The 13,737-nt window shown below is 55.0% G+C and overlaps 2 protein-coding genes across 2 annotated transcripts; one reads left to right on the top strand and one right to left on the bottom strand.

Moving 5' to 3' along the window:
- Positions 1-4,950: 4,950 nt before the first annotated feature.
- Positions 4,951-5,673, bottom strand: LOC123988668. Its single transcript, XM_046289420.1, has 2 exons — positions 5,396-5,673; positions 4,951-5,075 (listed from the first exon to the last, which is right to left on the bottom strand). Exons 1-2 carry the CDS (start codon positions 5,613-5,615, stop codon positions 4,984-4,986), a joined length of 312 nt encoding a protein of 103 aa, XP_046145376.1. The 5' UTR covers positions 5,616-5,673; the 3' UTR covers positions 4,951-4,983.
- Positions 5,674-6,655: 982 nt separating this feature from the next.
- Positions 6,656-7,579, top strand: LOC123988666. The gene has a single exon (XM_046289418.1). The coding sequence runs from the start codon at positions 6,656-6,658 to the stop codon at positions 7,577-7,579; it is 924 nt and encodes a 307-aa protein (XP_046145374.1).
- Positions 7,580-13,737: the final 6,158 nt, after the last annotated feature.

Raw genomic sequence — 13,737 nt, 5'->3', positions numbered from 1 at the left:
CCACCAGCCACCCCTGGTGCTAACTCCAGGGGCACCCTCCTCACCGCGTGCCGCAGCTTGGGGCTAGGGATTTTTGAAGAGTGTCCTCGCTGTGTCCACGCAGGCCGGCCGGTTAAGGCAAGCCTCCCGTTCCAGCGAAACGTGACCACTGGATTACGGTATAATTGCTAGGGCACTCCGGGATCGCTACCCGCACCAGACTGCCACGCAGCCTGGCCCCTGGAAAACTCAACGATGCCGCTGCAACCTTCATCGCCTCTCAGCCATGGACCTTACCGGCATGGTAGTACCTTCCAGAGTCCAGAAGCCGTAGCCCAAGGACCCCGCCGGCATCGCCCCAAGTCCTCATTGAGGACATTCCAGCGGCAGCGGTCGTCCCCCTTTCAGTCGCCTTGTACGACAGGCAGGGGTTACCGTGTCTGTATTCTATCCCCCAGTCACAGGGGAGGTTTTAATGGGCACTCCTTCCCTCGGTGTTTGGTCCGCGGGAGCTATCGCTCCTACCCTCCATGCGCTCCGAAAAGTGCATGGCGAGCATTCCCCTGTCCGCCACGCGCCACGTCGGGGCATCACCTCCCCGCCTATCCTGGATAACCAGGTAGGTCGGTGGAATGGGAATCCAACCTAACCTAACCTTTTCTTTTTTTTTACGTGGGGGAAATCTTCGAAAGACGCCACCAGCCCCCCTGGGGAGGAGCCGAGGGTAGTGCCGGATTTTTACCGGCTAAAACGCCCACGGTGGCCTACGCTGGGTGATGGGGAGGGCCCCGGGACCTCTGACGAACAACACCGGGGCCCAAACACCCATGGCGCGTTGACGCCGCCTTGCTCGGGGGAGGGTCTAGGTTTGGTCCTCCCCCTACGTGCCAAACTCCGCCGCCATCGGGTGCCACAAGCGATGACGGCACTCCTCGGGCCGCGTGCAATAGGGAACGAGGCCCCAGCCCCGGTCCCCTGCGACCCTGCGGCCCCGCATAAGTTTCGCGGGGCCGCGGGATCGGTGTTGGGGGAGGACGTTCGCCCCTCCCCGGTGCTCCTCTTCCGGGGGGTGACTGGTGCCCCCCATAGAACTCCTCTTCAGGGGGCGCGGGTGCTCCCCCCTCCTCTTCTCCCCGTTGGGTCGCTGGGCCTGGTGTGTAACATCTTCACGGCCCACCGCCCCATCTCCCTCAGGTGACGCCGTCAGGGGGTCTCCACCGACGGCGCCCCCTCCTTCTTCTGCGGATGGGGTCGGTTCTGTCCCGACCCCGCTCCGCTTCCTCCTTCAGGGCGATGACCGTCTCGCAGTAATCGGTCACAGCCCTCCACTGATTCTCGCCGGCGATCATCTCTTTGACAAGTTCCGCCGGCGAGAGATCACCACCAACTTCGCAACGCAGGGCCTGACGGGCCCGCGCAAACGCTGGACAGTGCTCCAGTGTATGTTGCGCGGTGTCCCGCCCAGCCCGCAGTGATGGCATGCTGCCGTCCCCTCCGCCCGGATCCAGTGCAGGAACTCACCGAAACAACCGTGTCCGGTGAGCACCTGTGTGGTCCTAAACGTGAACCTTCCGTGGCCGCGGTCCCTCCATGTTTTGAGCACTGGAAGGACCGCCCCGGCTACGCGCTGGGTGGTGGCGCCGCTCTCCACGAGCTCGCGTCGCCACCGACACAGGGCTCTCGGCCGGGCCTGGCGCCTAATCCTAGCAACAGCTTCGGTCATCTCTTCGGGCGGAATCCCGTCCAAACGAAGGGCACGCAGACGGCAGAAGACTTTTGCGTCACCCTCTGCCTGGAACTTGAAGGGGACAACCCCCGCCAGGGTCATCACCTTCCGGATGAGGACTAGCCGCCCCGTCTTCCACTGTTCTGGGAAGACTCCTTCCTTAATGCAGGCGCTGAAGAGGCGTCTCAATCTCGGACCGAGGACGCGTAGAGCCTTCACCCAGGCACGGCCGGGGACGCCCGGAGCAGTGTGTTCCCTCTCTCGTGATAACAAAGTGTCGACTACCCGCCCCTAAAACCGGGGGTCGAGGCACTCCGTGACCGTGGGCGCCCAGGTATGGGTCCTTCTGGAGAGAGCCTAGGAGCTCGTCACATGCCCGGAATTTAGACTCCTCGATAGCCGTCTGCAGGGCAGTTTCCAAAACTCGGTACTGCCCGTACAGATCCTCCTCCCTCGCTGGGTCGCGGAATGTCCTTCTTCTGCGGGCCCTTTGCAACTGGCGACGGGCTGCGAGACAATCTCGTCTCAGATCACCAATTTCGCCCGTCCACTAGTAGGCGGCCCGCCTGGGGTGGTTCTTGGCCCGGGGCATGGCGGCGTCGCACACCGCCTTCATGGCTCCCCGGAACCATTCTACCTCCTCCCCAATGTCCGCGACCGGCCCGGCAGGTGTTGGCAGCCAGGCCAGCGCGAGGGCTACAGCCATCAGCACGTCCTCGTCCATCCTCTTCAGCGCCCACCGTAGCGGTGGTGGTCCACAGGGCGGCGGGCGGTGGTGGTAAGGTCGAGGCGGATGTATAGATGGTCACTAAATGTGACCGCCTCTTCCACCACCCTCCATCCCTGCACCATACGCGCGGCCAGGGGAGTCGCGAAGGACAAATCGACTATAGACGCCGCCCTGGGCACGCACGCAGGTGCTAACGGACCCCACATTGAGCAGGTGGAGTCCTAGCCACCCCGCCCAATTTACGACCGCCCTGCCGCTCGCGTTTGTCCTCGGGGAGCCCCAAAGTGACGCATGGGCATTAAAGTCCCCGAGGACTAGCACTGGCCGGGGGGAGAACGGGAGACAAAGTCCTCCACCCGGTCTAGGTACTGTTCATATTGCGCCTGTTCCTTGGGGGCTGTTCCTGCCCCTTCAACGGCACTCTTCTTCTTCCTCTGGGAGGAGGAGGGGTCACAACCTTTTGCCCCCAATCGATGCCCCGCGGGCCGCCCCATGTCCGCACAGAGGGGGCACCGCGGGGTGGCGCTACACTTGCTGGCCACTTGGCCCGACTCTCCGCACGCATAGCAGCGGTCGGACCTATCAGCTTCGCAGGTGCATTGCTGCCTAACATGCCCTCTTTCCAGGCAGCGATAGCACTGCAATGGCCGCGGTGGTAGCGCCTGTATTCTGGCCGAGGACCACCCGACCAGAACCCTCCCAGAGGCGGATCACTTTTTGAGTGCCGCTAGAGGGCATCTCGCCCAGACAGTCCCCATCCTTTGGGGGGAGGTGCGAATCTCCCCCATTTTAATTTCTTCAGCGGAACAACCCCCCGCAGCGGCCAATGCGGCCGCCACCTCCGCCGGGGTCACCGAGTCGTCGGGACCGGTCACCCTAACCTCGCCCATTTTTATGGGGCGGGCAACCCTCACCTCGGTGCCACTGAACACCTAGCGGAGTCGGTCAGCCAACTTGGCAGCTTTCTCCGTCCTGTCCTCCCCAGGTAACTCGAGGACCAAGCCACCGGTCCTAGCTCTTCTGGGCATCAACGCCGTGATGCCCAGCTCCTCCTACTTGACCCGCCCCCGGGCCATGAGCATGGCCTCGGCGTATGAGACCTTAGCCTCGGCAGCTAGGTTGAGGGTGACCGCCGCAGTACGAGGAGGGCGGGGGGCCTTCTGCTTGGCAGGTTGGGCCCCTTGCCCCTTAATCGCCGTCGCCGCCCCTCTCTTCTGCCCCTTCTGGGCAACCACCTTGGAGCTATGGGAGGGAGGGGCCTTGGCCGCTGCCGCGTTCTTCTCTGCAGCTTTAGCGCGGCGGCCGACCACCGATGTTCTTCGACAATCCGGGCCATTCTAGCCTCCACAAACGATGCCGGTTGGTCGGGTGCTGAGGAGGGTCCCGGCAACGGCTCCGTGGCAGGCAGGGTCCTATACCGCACGCGCCTCTCAGCTTCCTTCCTCGATGCAGTGGGGATGGTCGCAGCCGCAGCTCCCCTCTTAACATGCTCCGCCTCCTTATGCGGGGGCTGGACGGCTGCAATAGCGGCTTTGAACTCCGCCCGGAACCCCGTCGGGCCCATTTCGAGGAGAGCCGCAAATCCCCTCATCAGGTCGGGCTCGAGGCCACCAACCTTCCCCTCCTCTTCTCCAGGTGCAGCAGCTGGGATTGGGATTTGCACCACCGGACATTCAGGCGGGCAAGACGGTAAGTCGAAAGCTTCGACTGTGTTCCGGATTTAGAGCGCCATAATTTGAAATATAATTTCATTAGTGCTCGACAACACCATCGGCTCGGCGTTGTCGTCGGTCGATCGGTTTGTAAAAACACCGACGCCGCGACAAATGTCCTACTCATTCGTTTGCGCTCCTAAAACCAAACGACACGTAACACGCGACTAATTCGCGACGGGCTTCTTTACTAATTAAAGAACAAAATAAAGTGTCAAGTAAACTTGTTTATTACCAAAGTATTGACAGTGTCAAATTCATTTTCCTGCACGCTTTTCCCTTACTAATTTAACCGGCGTTTTTGCCTAGAGCAAAAATTAATACTCTACGCGCAACAAATGGTCCTTCGAGCCGGATGGTAAGGATCTAAAGCAGTGCAGTGCCGCATAAAAAACAATTCTAATCGTGTGGTGAACATTAAAATCGCGAAAGTGCTAAAATCTAAGCCGAATTAAATCGGCAGAACAAAGGATTTTGCACGTGTCGTTCGAACTCAACCGACATCGCCACCTCCGCCGGTAAACATCGGAGGACGTTCACGCGCTTCGCTTCGCGAAAACAGTGACGTGGTCATAACAGTTCACCTTACGGGTACAGTACGTTTATTTGAAACACTTAATATCAAACATTATGGATACATTAATCCGCGAAAATAAAGTGCATGCACGCCTGATCAACAATGCACTGCTCAACTTTAAACAATTGGGGAAGGCGAATCACACTCCTGCAGTGATTCGCAGTCGGATCAACCTGCTCAACGATTACTGGGCCAAATTCCAATCAACGCAAGTCCAGATCGAGGTTGCAGCAACGGAGGAGGACACCAGGGCGAATCCCTACTTCTCCAGCGACGTCTTCGGGGATACGGAAGCAGCTTTCCTTGCCGCCCTCGACGCTATGACGGCAGCCTTACCGACGGACTCCGAACCTGCAAGTAACCCATGTAATACGAGTACCGCTTCTTGTAATCGCGAATCTGCACTGTCGGTCAAGCTTCCTCGCGTCGAATTACCTAAATTCTCCGGGGACTATACGGAATGGGAAAATTTTCGAGACCTCTTTCAGTCTTTAGTTGGCTCTAACGACGCGTTACCGGAGGTGCAAAAGCTGCACTATCTTAAATTAAGCTTAATTGGTGAAGCGTCTCTTCTATTAAAAAACGTTGCCACTTCCGCGGCGAATTACGAGGCAGCGCGGAAACTATTGACCGACAGGTACGCTAACGAACGCGCGCTCATAACCGCTCACCTGAAAATGTTGTTCGACTCACCCCCGATCGGATCCGCAGTTCTAAGCGATTTAAAAAGTTTACGCGATAGATCTCGCGCCGCATTAACGGCCTTAAAAAACATGGCTCGCCCGGTCGAATACTGGGACGATGTTCTTGTTTTTCACTTTGTCCGCAAGTTGGACAAGGAGTCCCATCGGGAGTGGGAGTTACGCATGGGTGAAGAGGAATTGTTCCCATCCCTCGCGGATTGGGAGGCGTTCCTCAATGTGCGAATTCGAACTCTGGAATCGTTGGCGTCATCCCGCGGAGAAGGAAACAACGCCTATAAAAATAAATCAGCGCCTATTAAAAACGTGAAAGCGCATTTAAACGCGTCGGAAACGAAATGCGTCGCGTGCGGCGCCGATCACGCTTTGTTTAAATGTGACGTGTTCCGTGGGCAATCCGTCGAACAACGATTATCACTCGCGCGCGAACATCATCGATGTTTTAATTGTTTACAAAAAGGACATCTCCCGGCAGCCTGTCCTAGCAAACGCGCTTGTTCGATATGTAAAGGTAGACATCATTCTCTTTTGCATTCTGAGCGAAAGGGTTCGAAGACGTCGTTCGTAAGCAAAGGTCGCGAATCGACCTCTCACGCGGATTTAGAATCAAGTCAACATTCGGCGCAACCTACACACGTAGCGGATGACAATATGGAAGACACTCCGATGTCGAATTCGGTAAACACGCACTTCGGTACGTCGCGTCATGAAAAAAAGGTCGTTCTCGCTACAGCTTGGATCAAAGTTGGCACTTGCGAAGGCCGACAAGCGACATTACGCGCTTTAATTGATCCAGGGTCGGAAGCGACGTTCATTCGCGAGAATGTTGCAAACGCGTTGCGCGCTAAACGCCAACACGTTCAGGCTTCCGTCTCCGGCATTGGTGCCGGGACGTCGGCCACCGTTCGCGCCTCCGCGCACGTTACGATTGAACCGTGCCACGGAAAAGGGCCTGTCATCCCTGTGCGCGCTCTTATCTTGAAACGGCTTACTAATTACCGCTCAAATTCGATAGACACCTTGAGTAGGTGGATACACTTACGTGGTCTTGAGTGGGCCGATCCTCTCACTAATAATAATGCGCCTGTGGACCTCATAATCGGCGCGGATAATTATGGCGCGATCTTGCTCGAAGGCCTTCGAAAAGGCCTTCCATCCGAACCCGTCGCGCAGAAAACGATTTTCGGGTGGGTGTTGACTGGTCCCGCTCGGTCCGCTGAGTCTCACGCAATGCAACTCCACGTACATTACGGCGACCTTAACGCTGAAATAAACAACACGTTAAGGAAGTTTTGGGAGGTGGAAGCGCCTCCACCGGTAACGTTCCTCTCCGAAGAGGACAAAAAATGTGAAGAACATTTTCGGCAGACTCATTCGCGTAAACCCGACGGCAAATACGTAGTGCGATTGCCGTTTAAATCAGAGCCTCCCATCGATATCGGGGCTTCGAAAGGAATCGCGGTCGCCTCCTTTTATAGATTGGAGAAACGGCTCGCCAAAGACGCGGAACAAGCTACGGCTTATCACTCCTTTCTGGAGGAATACCTGCAGCTCGGTCATATGCGGGAATTTCTTGAAACAGACCCTCCTTCTGAGCAAAAGGTCTATTTGTCGCATCATCCGGTCATCCGTCAAGACAGCAGTACGACAAAATTGAGAGTGGTTTTTAACGCGTCGATGCCTACGTCAAACGGGTCTACGCTAAACGATCATTTACTAGTTGGTCCGAAATTGCAAGCTGACCTCGCGGTCACGATTTTACGATGGCGCATGTATCAGTTCGTGTTCGCAGCAGATATCGCGAAAATGTTCCGGCAAATCTGGATCGATCATCGCGACACCGCCTACCAGCTGATAGTTTGGCGCGTTAAACCCGAAGATCAGCTGAAAACATATGAACTGCTTACCGTGACATACGGGACGGCCCCAGCGCCCTTCCTCGCGAATCGGGTCATCAAACAACTCGCGCTGGATGAGGGGACTAATTTCCCTCTCGCGGCTCCTATCCTGAATGAGCACCTCTACGTTGACGACGCGCTTTTCGGGGCCGATGATCGAGTGTTGGCTCGTCAAACACGGCAGCAGGTAACGGATGCCCTCAGACACGGAGGTTTCCACCTAAGAAAGTGGTCAAGCAATTGTCCACAGTTATGAGCGGAGATCTCCCACGTTGATCACGAGCTGGCCTCGAGCCGCTTATTTCAAGATGCCGAAGGGTTAAAAATGTTGGGAATCCGTTGGTTACCGAAATCGGACGAATTTCGATTTCAATTTAAGCTCGACTCCGCTAGTACGGCGAATCCGACTAAGCGCGGGGTTTTGTCGAATATCGCGCGAATCTTTGACCCATTGGGGTGGATTTCTCCCGTCGTTATCGTGGCCAAGATCTTCATGCAAAAATTATGGGTAGCCAAGTTAGATTGGGACGAACCTCTACCTTGCGAACTAACCAACCAATGGCGCGAATATTCCGCTGAGTTTAACGATTTACGAAAGGTAACCCTTCCGCGCTGGATTAGGATGGGGAATGCTACAATCGAGTACGAAATACACGGGTTCGCAGATGCTTCGCAAGACGCCTATGCGGCTGTGATTTATTTACGTACAATCTCCATCGCGGACGAGGTCGCGTTACATTTACTCATGGCAAAAACAAAAGTAGCACCGTTGAAACCACTCACAATTCCGCGGCTAGAATTATGCGCGTGCGTCCTAATGACGCGATTGATCGAGCAGGTTCAGGCTACATTAAAACTCGATAAAGTACCAGTTTACGGTTGGACTGATTCCACCGTTGCATTAGCTTGGATACATAAGCATCCGAGTCAATTAAAAACGTTTACGGCACACCGAGTCGCGGATATACAAAGCCGAGCGCCGAATGCTTCTTGGCGACACGTACCAACCGGTTGTAATCCTGCCGATTGTGCGTCCCGCGGGTTGTCGGTGAAATTGCTGCTTCACCACCGCCTTTGGTGGCACGGTCCTTCCTGGCTGGCGCAAACTCCTAATGAGTGGCCGGAATTTAGGCTTGTCGTCCCAAGGGAAGCTGAAGCAGAAATCAAAAAACAAATCAATGCATTGCATGTGGAGTCGGAGGCTGAGTGGGATCTGCCAACACGCACGTCTTCGTGGCAAAAACTACTCCGAATTACCGCGTACGTCTCGCGTTTCATTTCGCGAGTTAAAACGGGGAAAAACGACCATCAAGATACGGTTGTTACTACCAATGAACTCTTCGCGTCGCGGAAATTCTGGGTTCAGCAAGTTCAAACGCATTCATTTCGCAACGAAATAAAGGCTTTGAAAAAGAGCGAGTCTCTTGTTAAATCGAGTCCATTATTTCGACTGAACCCTTTTTTGGACGAAGATGGTACTATTCGTGTTGGCGGGCGGTTGCGCAACTCCGACCTTATGGAACGGTTTCCGATAGTTTTACCGGTACACAGAGTCTCCGAACTCATTATCGCAGATTGCCACGCGAACACGTTACACGGAGGCATTCAACTTACGTTAAGTGTTTTGCGACGAACTTACTGGGTTATTAACGCGCGGCGCCTAGTTAAAAGTCACATATATAAGTGTATTAGATGCGTGCGTTGGCGTGCCGTTACGGTTCGTCAGCAAATGAGTGACTTACCCTCAGCCAGGGTCACGCCAGCTCGCCCGTTCGCTCATTGCGGAGTGGATTATGCGGGACCATTCTCCGCCCTCGCGCACCTCGGACGCGGGCAAAAGGCGCACAAGGTGTACATCGCGCTGTTTATTTGTCTATCCACGCGGGCGATTCATCTGGAGCTGGTGCGCGACTACTCCACGGCGGCGTTTTTAGCGGCATTTAACCGGTTCACGGCTCGTCGCGGCTTACCTACAAAGTTATACAGCGATAACGGAACGAATTTCCAAGGCGCAAATAAAGAGTTAAGAGCTGCATTTAAACTAGTTACGGCAGATTCTCACCTTCGCGCGCTGTTCGCTGCAGACCACATCACGTGGCATTTCATTCCTCCCTCCTCGCCTCATTTTGGGGGAATCTGGGAAGCGGGCGTCAAGAGCGTCAAGACGCACTTGCGACGCACGTTGTGCGATCGTACGCCCACGTGTGAGGAGTTCAATACACTCCTCTGTAAGATCGAGGCCTGTTTAAATTCTCGTCCTTTAGCTCCACTAAAGGACGACCTCGAGTCTTGCGAGGCCCTCACACCCGGGCATTTTCTAGTGGGCGGTGTACTCAAGGTCCCTCCTGCGCCGTCTGTAATAAACATTTCCGAAAATAGACTATCGCGCTGGCAATGGGTACAACAACTCACGGAAAAATTCTGGAGAGCATGGGCTCATGAATATCTACAATCGTTACAAGCTCGCTCGAAATGGTGTAGTCGCGCTACTAACCTTAAAATCGGGGACTTAGTACTGTTGAAGAGCTCCTCGCTGCCTCCGGGAAAATGGGACCTCGGTCGGGTGACCGAATGTCACCCTGGTAAGGACGGCCTCGTGCGAGTAGTCAGTATCAAGACCGCACGATCGGAATATACCCGTCCTGTAGTTAACCTATGCAAACTACCGATTAGCTCATAAGATTTACTTTAAGTCAATGTATTATATATTCTACCATGTACAATTACTACGTTCTTTCCGCTTATATTTCTCGCTTACGCACTTATATTCGATGTAAAAAATTCGGTTCATCACCTACCTTAGTAAAACTACGCAGCAAGGCACGGAACGTTAATTAACGCTTCATTCACGGCGTAGAATCATGATGTCATTCGTCGCGGTCGCATAGCGCCGCGAGGCGGGCGGTATGTTCCGGATTTAGAGCGCCATAATTTGAAATATAATTTCATTAGTGCTCGACAACACCATCGGCTCGGCGTTGTCGTCGGTCGATCGGTTTATAAAAACACCGACGCCGCGACAAACGTCCTACTCATTCGTTTGCGCTCCTAAAACCAAACGACACGTAACACGCGACTAATTCGCGACGGGCTTCTTTACTAATTAAAGAACAAAATAAAGTGCCAAGTAAACTTGTTTATTACCAAAGTATTGACAGTGTCAAATTCATTTTCCTGCACGCTTTTCCCTTACTAATTTAACCGGCATTTTTGCCTAGAGCAAAAATTAATACTCTACGCGCAACAGACTGCGTCGTTCCTCCTTTTCCTGCCCGCCTCTTCGCCAGACAACGGCGAGCCGGGCCTGGCCGACCTTTTGGTTGGGCCGGCGCCTTCAGGCGCCGGCACATCTGTGGCAGCGACCCTGCACGTAATGTCTGCTAGGCTATTTTGCAGGATGTTGATTTGGGCCTCCTGGGCAGCCACTTGTTCCTCCCGCAGCTTCAGCTGTTCGCGAAGCTCCTTCACCTCTTTATCGGCCTTGGCAGGTGCAGCCCTGATTCCCGCTTCCGTGTGGATGGCCTTAAGGTAGCGAGAGGCCATCCTCAGCTTGCGAACAAATGTCCCTTTCAGCCCCTTGGAGACGCCCGCGACCTTGTCGATGTCGCGACAGAACTCCAAGGACTGCGCAATAAGGTCGCGCGTGGGGACTTGACTTCCTCCGCCAGGTCCTCAGGGTCCGGGGGGGTCCTGCTACCCCGACTAGGTTCTATAGGGTCCTCGTTAGGATCGAGCACCCTCCTCTCCTCCAGCAGGTCAAGTTCCCGGCGCTGGACATCCAGGATTCTCTGCTTAGCCGCCGCGACCCACACGTACTGGCCCGTGGTCGGCGGGCGACCCCTCTTGCTCGTGCGCTGCGCCTCCAGAGATACTGCCGAGGAGAGTGACTCGTCCGAGTCCAAGTCCACCTCACTCTCTCTGGATGCGGGGGCATCAGAAGCCGCCGGGGAAACTCCGGACCCTCCTCGTACCGGCCTCAGGTGAGGCCACTCTACATCCGCCCTAGTTAATCGGACGGATAGGCGGCGCGCATCCGTTACCCTGCTAGTGCTGGGCTGCGCCATATCCTCCGCGCCCGTTTCTCGTCTCGCGTCCTGTTGAACAGCCGCAGTCGTCGTCGGTACGTCCCGTCCAGTGTTTGTTGTTGTTGTTGGCGTTTTTAGATCCAAGTCATCCATAGTGTTCCCACGAGTGGGTCGGTCTGTGGGTCCACCCGGGCAGAGCCGCCTTATCCGGGTAACGCTAGTACACCTGGGGGGTCGCCAGATACCCCGGGGTTGGCCGCTAGAGACTGATGCACCCATCAGCCACCCCTGGCGCTGACTCCAGGCGCGCTCTTATCACCGCGTACCGCAGCTTGGGGCTAGAGATTTTTTATAGCGTTTGTCATCCTCGCGGGCCGGCCAATAAAAGCAAGCCCCCAGTTTCAGCGAAACGTGACCACTGGGTTACGGTGTAATTGCTTGGGCACTCCGGATTCGCTACCCGCACCCGACCGCCACGCAGCCTGGCCCCTGGAGAACTCAACGACGCTGCAGCCACCTTTTCGCCTCTCCGACCCAGGCCTTACCGGCAAGGGAAGCGCTGCCAGGATCCGTAGATACCACCGGCATCGCCCCGGGTCATCTGCGAGGCTACTTCGACAGCAGCAAACGCCCCCCTTTCAGTCGCCTTGTATGACAGGCAGGGGTTACCGTGTCTGTATTCTATCCCACAGTCACAGGGGAGGTTTTGATGGGTTTTCCTTCCCTTGGTGTTTGGTCCGCGGGAGCTATTTTATTTCACTCCTACCCTCCGTGCACTCCGAAAAGTGCATGGCGAGCATTCCCCTATCCGCCACCTGGGGACGCGCCACGTCGGGGTATCACCTCCCCGCCCAGCCAGTACACTTGGCCAGGTCCGTGGGTCCCTCTGAATCCTTTTTTTTTTTTTTTGGTTTAGTTGGAAGAGAAAATGCGTTTGCGCACGCGCGGATGGGTTCCCCTTTTCGTCTATTCGCCTAGAGGGGGCCCGGGCAGTGTCGGACCCATGTGCTCCCTGGAGGGGCAGCCTGGCGCCCGTGAGGTGAGGGCAAACCCAAAGAGGCAACGCCAGAAGGGGCAACACCTGGCAACCCAACCCTTAAGGGTTGGGTTTAGCCCAAGAGTAGGCCACAGCCCTGAAGGGGCGACCTAGACGGGCAGCTCAGATTGGGCACTCCCGAGGCTGGACATACTACCCACGAAAACCTCTCCCCTAACGTGGGCCGCCGGTACCTTTTCACTCGTTAGAATTCATAAAGGAATACCAGCGTATAGCCACAACGACGCTTCGGCACTTCAACGAATTTCGCGTTTTTGCGGGCGCCCGCAAAAACGCCATGCGCTAGGCACATGGGGCATCTGCGGATCAACGACGTTGCACCTCCGATCCAGCGGTAGGACATTTTCAACCTGTACGGTAAGGCACAGGATTTTTCTTCGGCCACGACCAGGAACCGAAGTAAGCCCATTCCGGGTGGTCGCGCCATGTGTTCACCTGCCAGGGCAGGAGCTTGCTCTTCGACACGGCCAGGAACCGGGAGATCGTATCTCCACGGCTGACCGTTTCCATCTTCGTCCACCATGGTTGGTTGATAATGACGATGTGGCTTATCCTAGATGTCATCACGCCCACCTGACCTTCCACGAGGACAGGCCATTTTTCTTCAGCAACGATCGGCACCGGGGGGACATCCTCCAGGATCGGCACCGGGGGGACATATTCCCGGCGTGACCGCGCCATCTCTTCGCCTGCCTAGCACTATTGCCAGGACAGGGGTTCTTCTTCGGCCACGACCAGGAACCGGAGCTCCTGCTCAACGGGTGATCGCGTCATGGGTGCACCTCTTTTAACAGGGCTTGCTCTCCAGCACAGCCAGGGCCTGGGGCGCGTCCTTTCCCCGGTTGACTGTGCCACATCTTGGTAGGCTGCAATCCTCGATGACCTGTCCCATACATACTTTACACACACACACACACGCTCATGACAGGCATAGCGCTTCGAGTAGCGCTTCGAATGCCCCAAATATGCAACGATAAATAATGAATAAATAATGAGTAAAGAATAAATGAATAAATAAATGAATAAATGAGTGAGTGAATGAATAAATAAATAATGAATAATGAATAGGAATTAATAAGCACATGAAGCCCATGAATAGAATAGAGGAGCCCATACATTCAATAACAGCTGTCATAATAAGCATACTAAACATACCAAACATACTTAAACTGGTTAAATCAAATCACAAATACAACGGGAAATAAATATATATATGCATCTAATGCATCTAATGCAATAGAGCAGTTAATGAATAGTTAACAGTAAAAGAAACAGTAAGCAATATGAGAACGTGAGAAACTGTGAAGTAAACATAAGTAGTATTGCACGCAA

The sequence above is a fragment of the Osmia bicornis genome, unplaced genomic scaffold (genome assembly GCF_907164935.1).
Source record: "Osmia bicornis bicornis unplaced genomic scaffold, iOsmBic2.1, whole genome shotgun sequence".
NCBI lineage: Eukaryota > Metazoa > Arthropoda > Insecta > Hymenoptera > Megachilidae > Osmia > Osmia bicornis.
The sequence above is the reverse complement of the archived record's forward strand: the minus strand, read 5'-3'. Positions and strand labels throughout refer to the sequence as shown.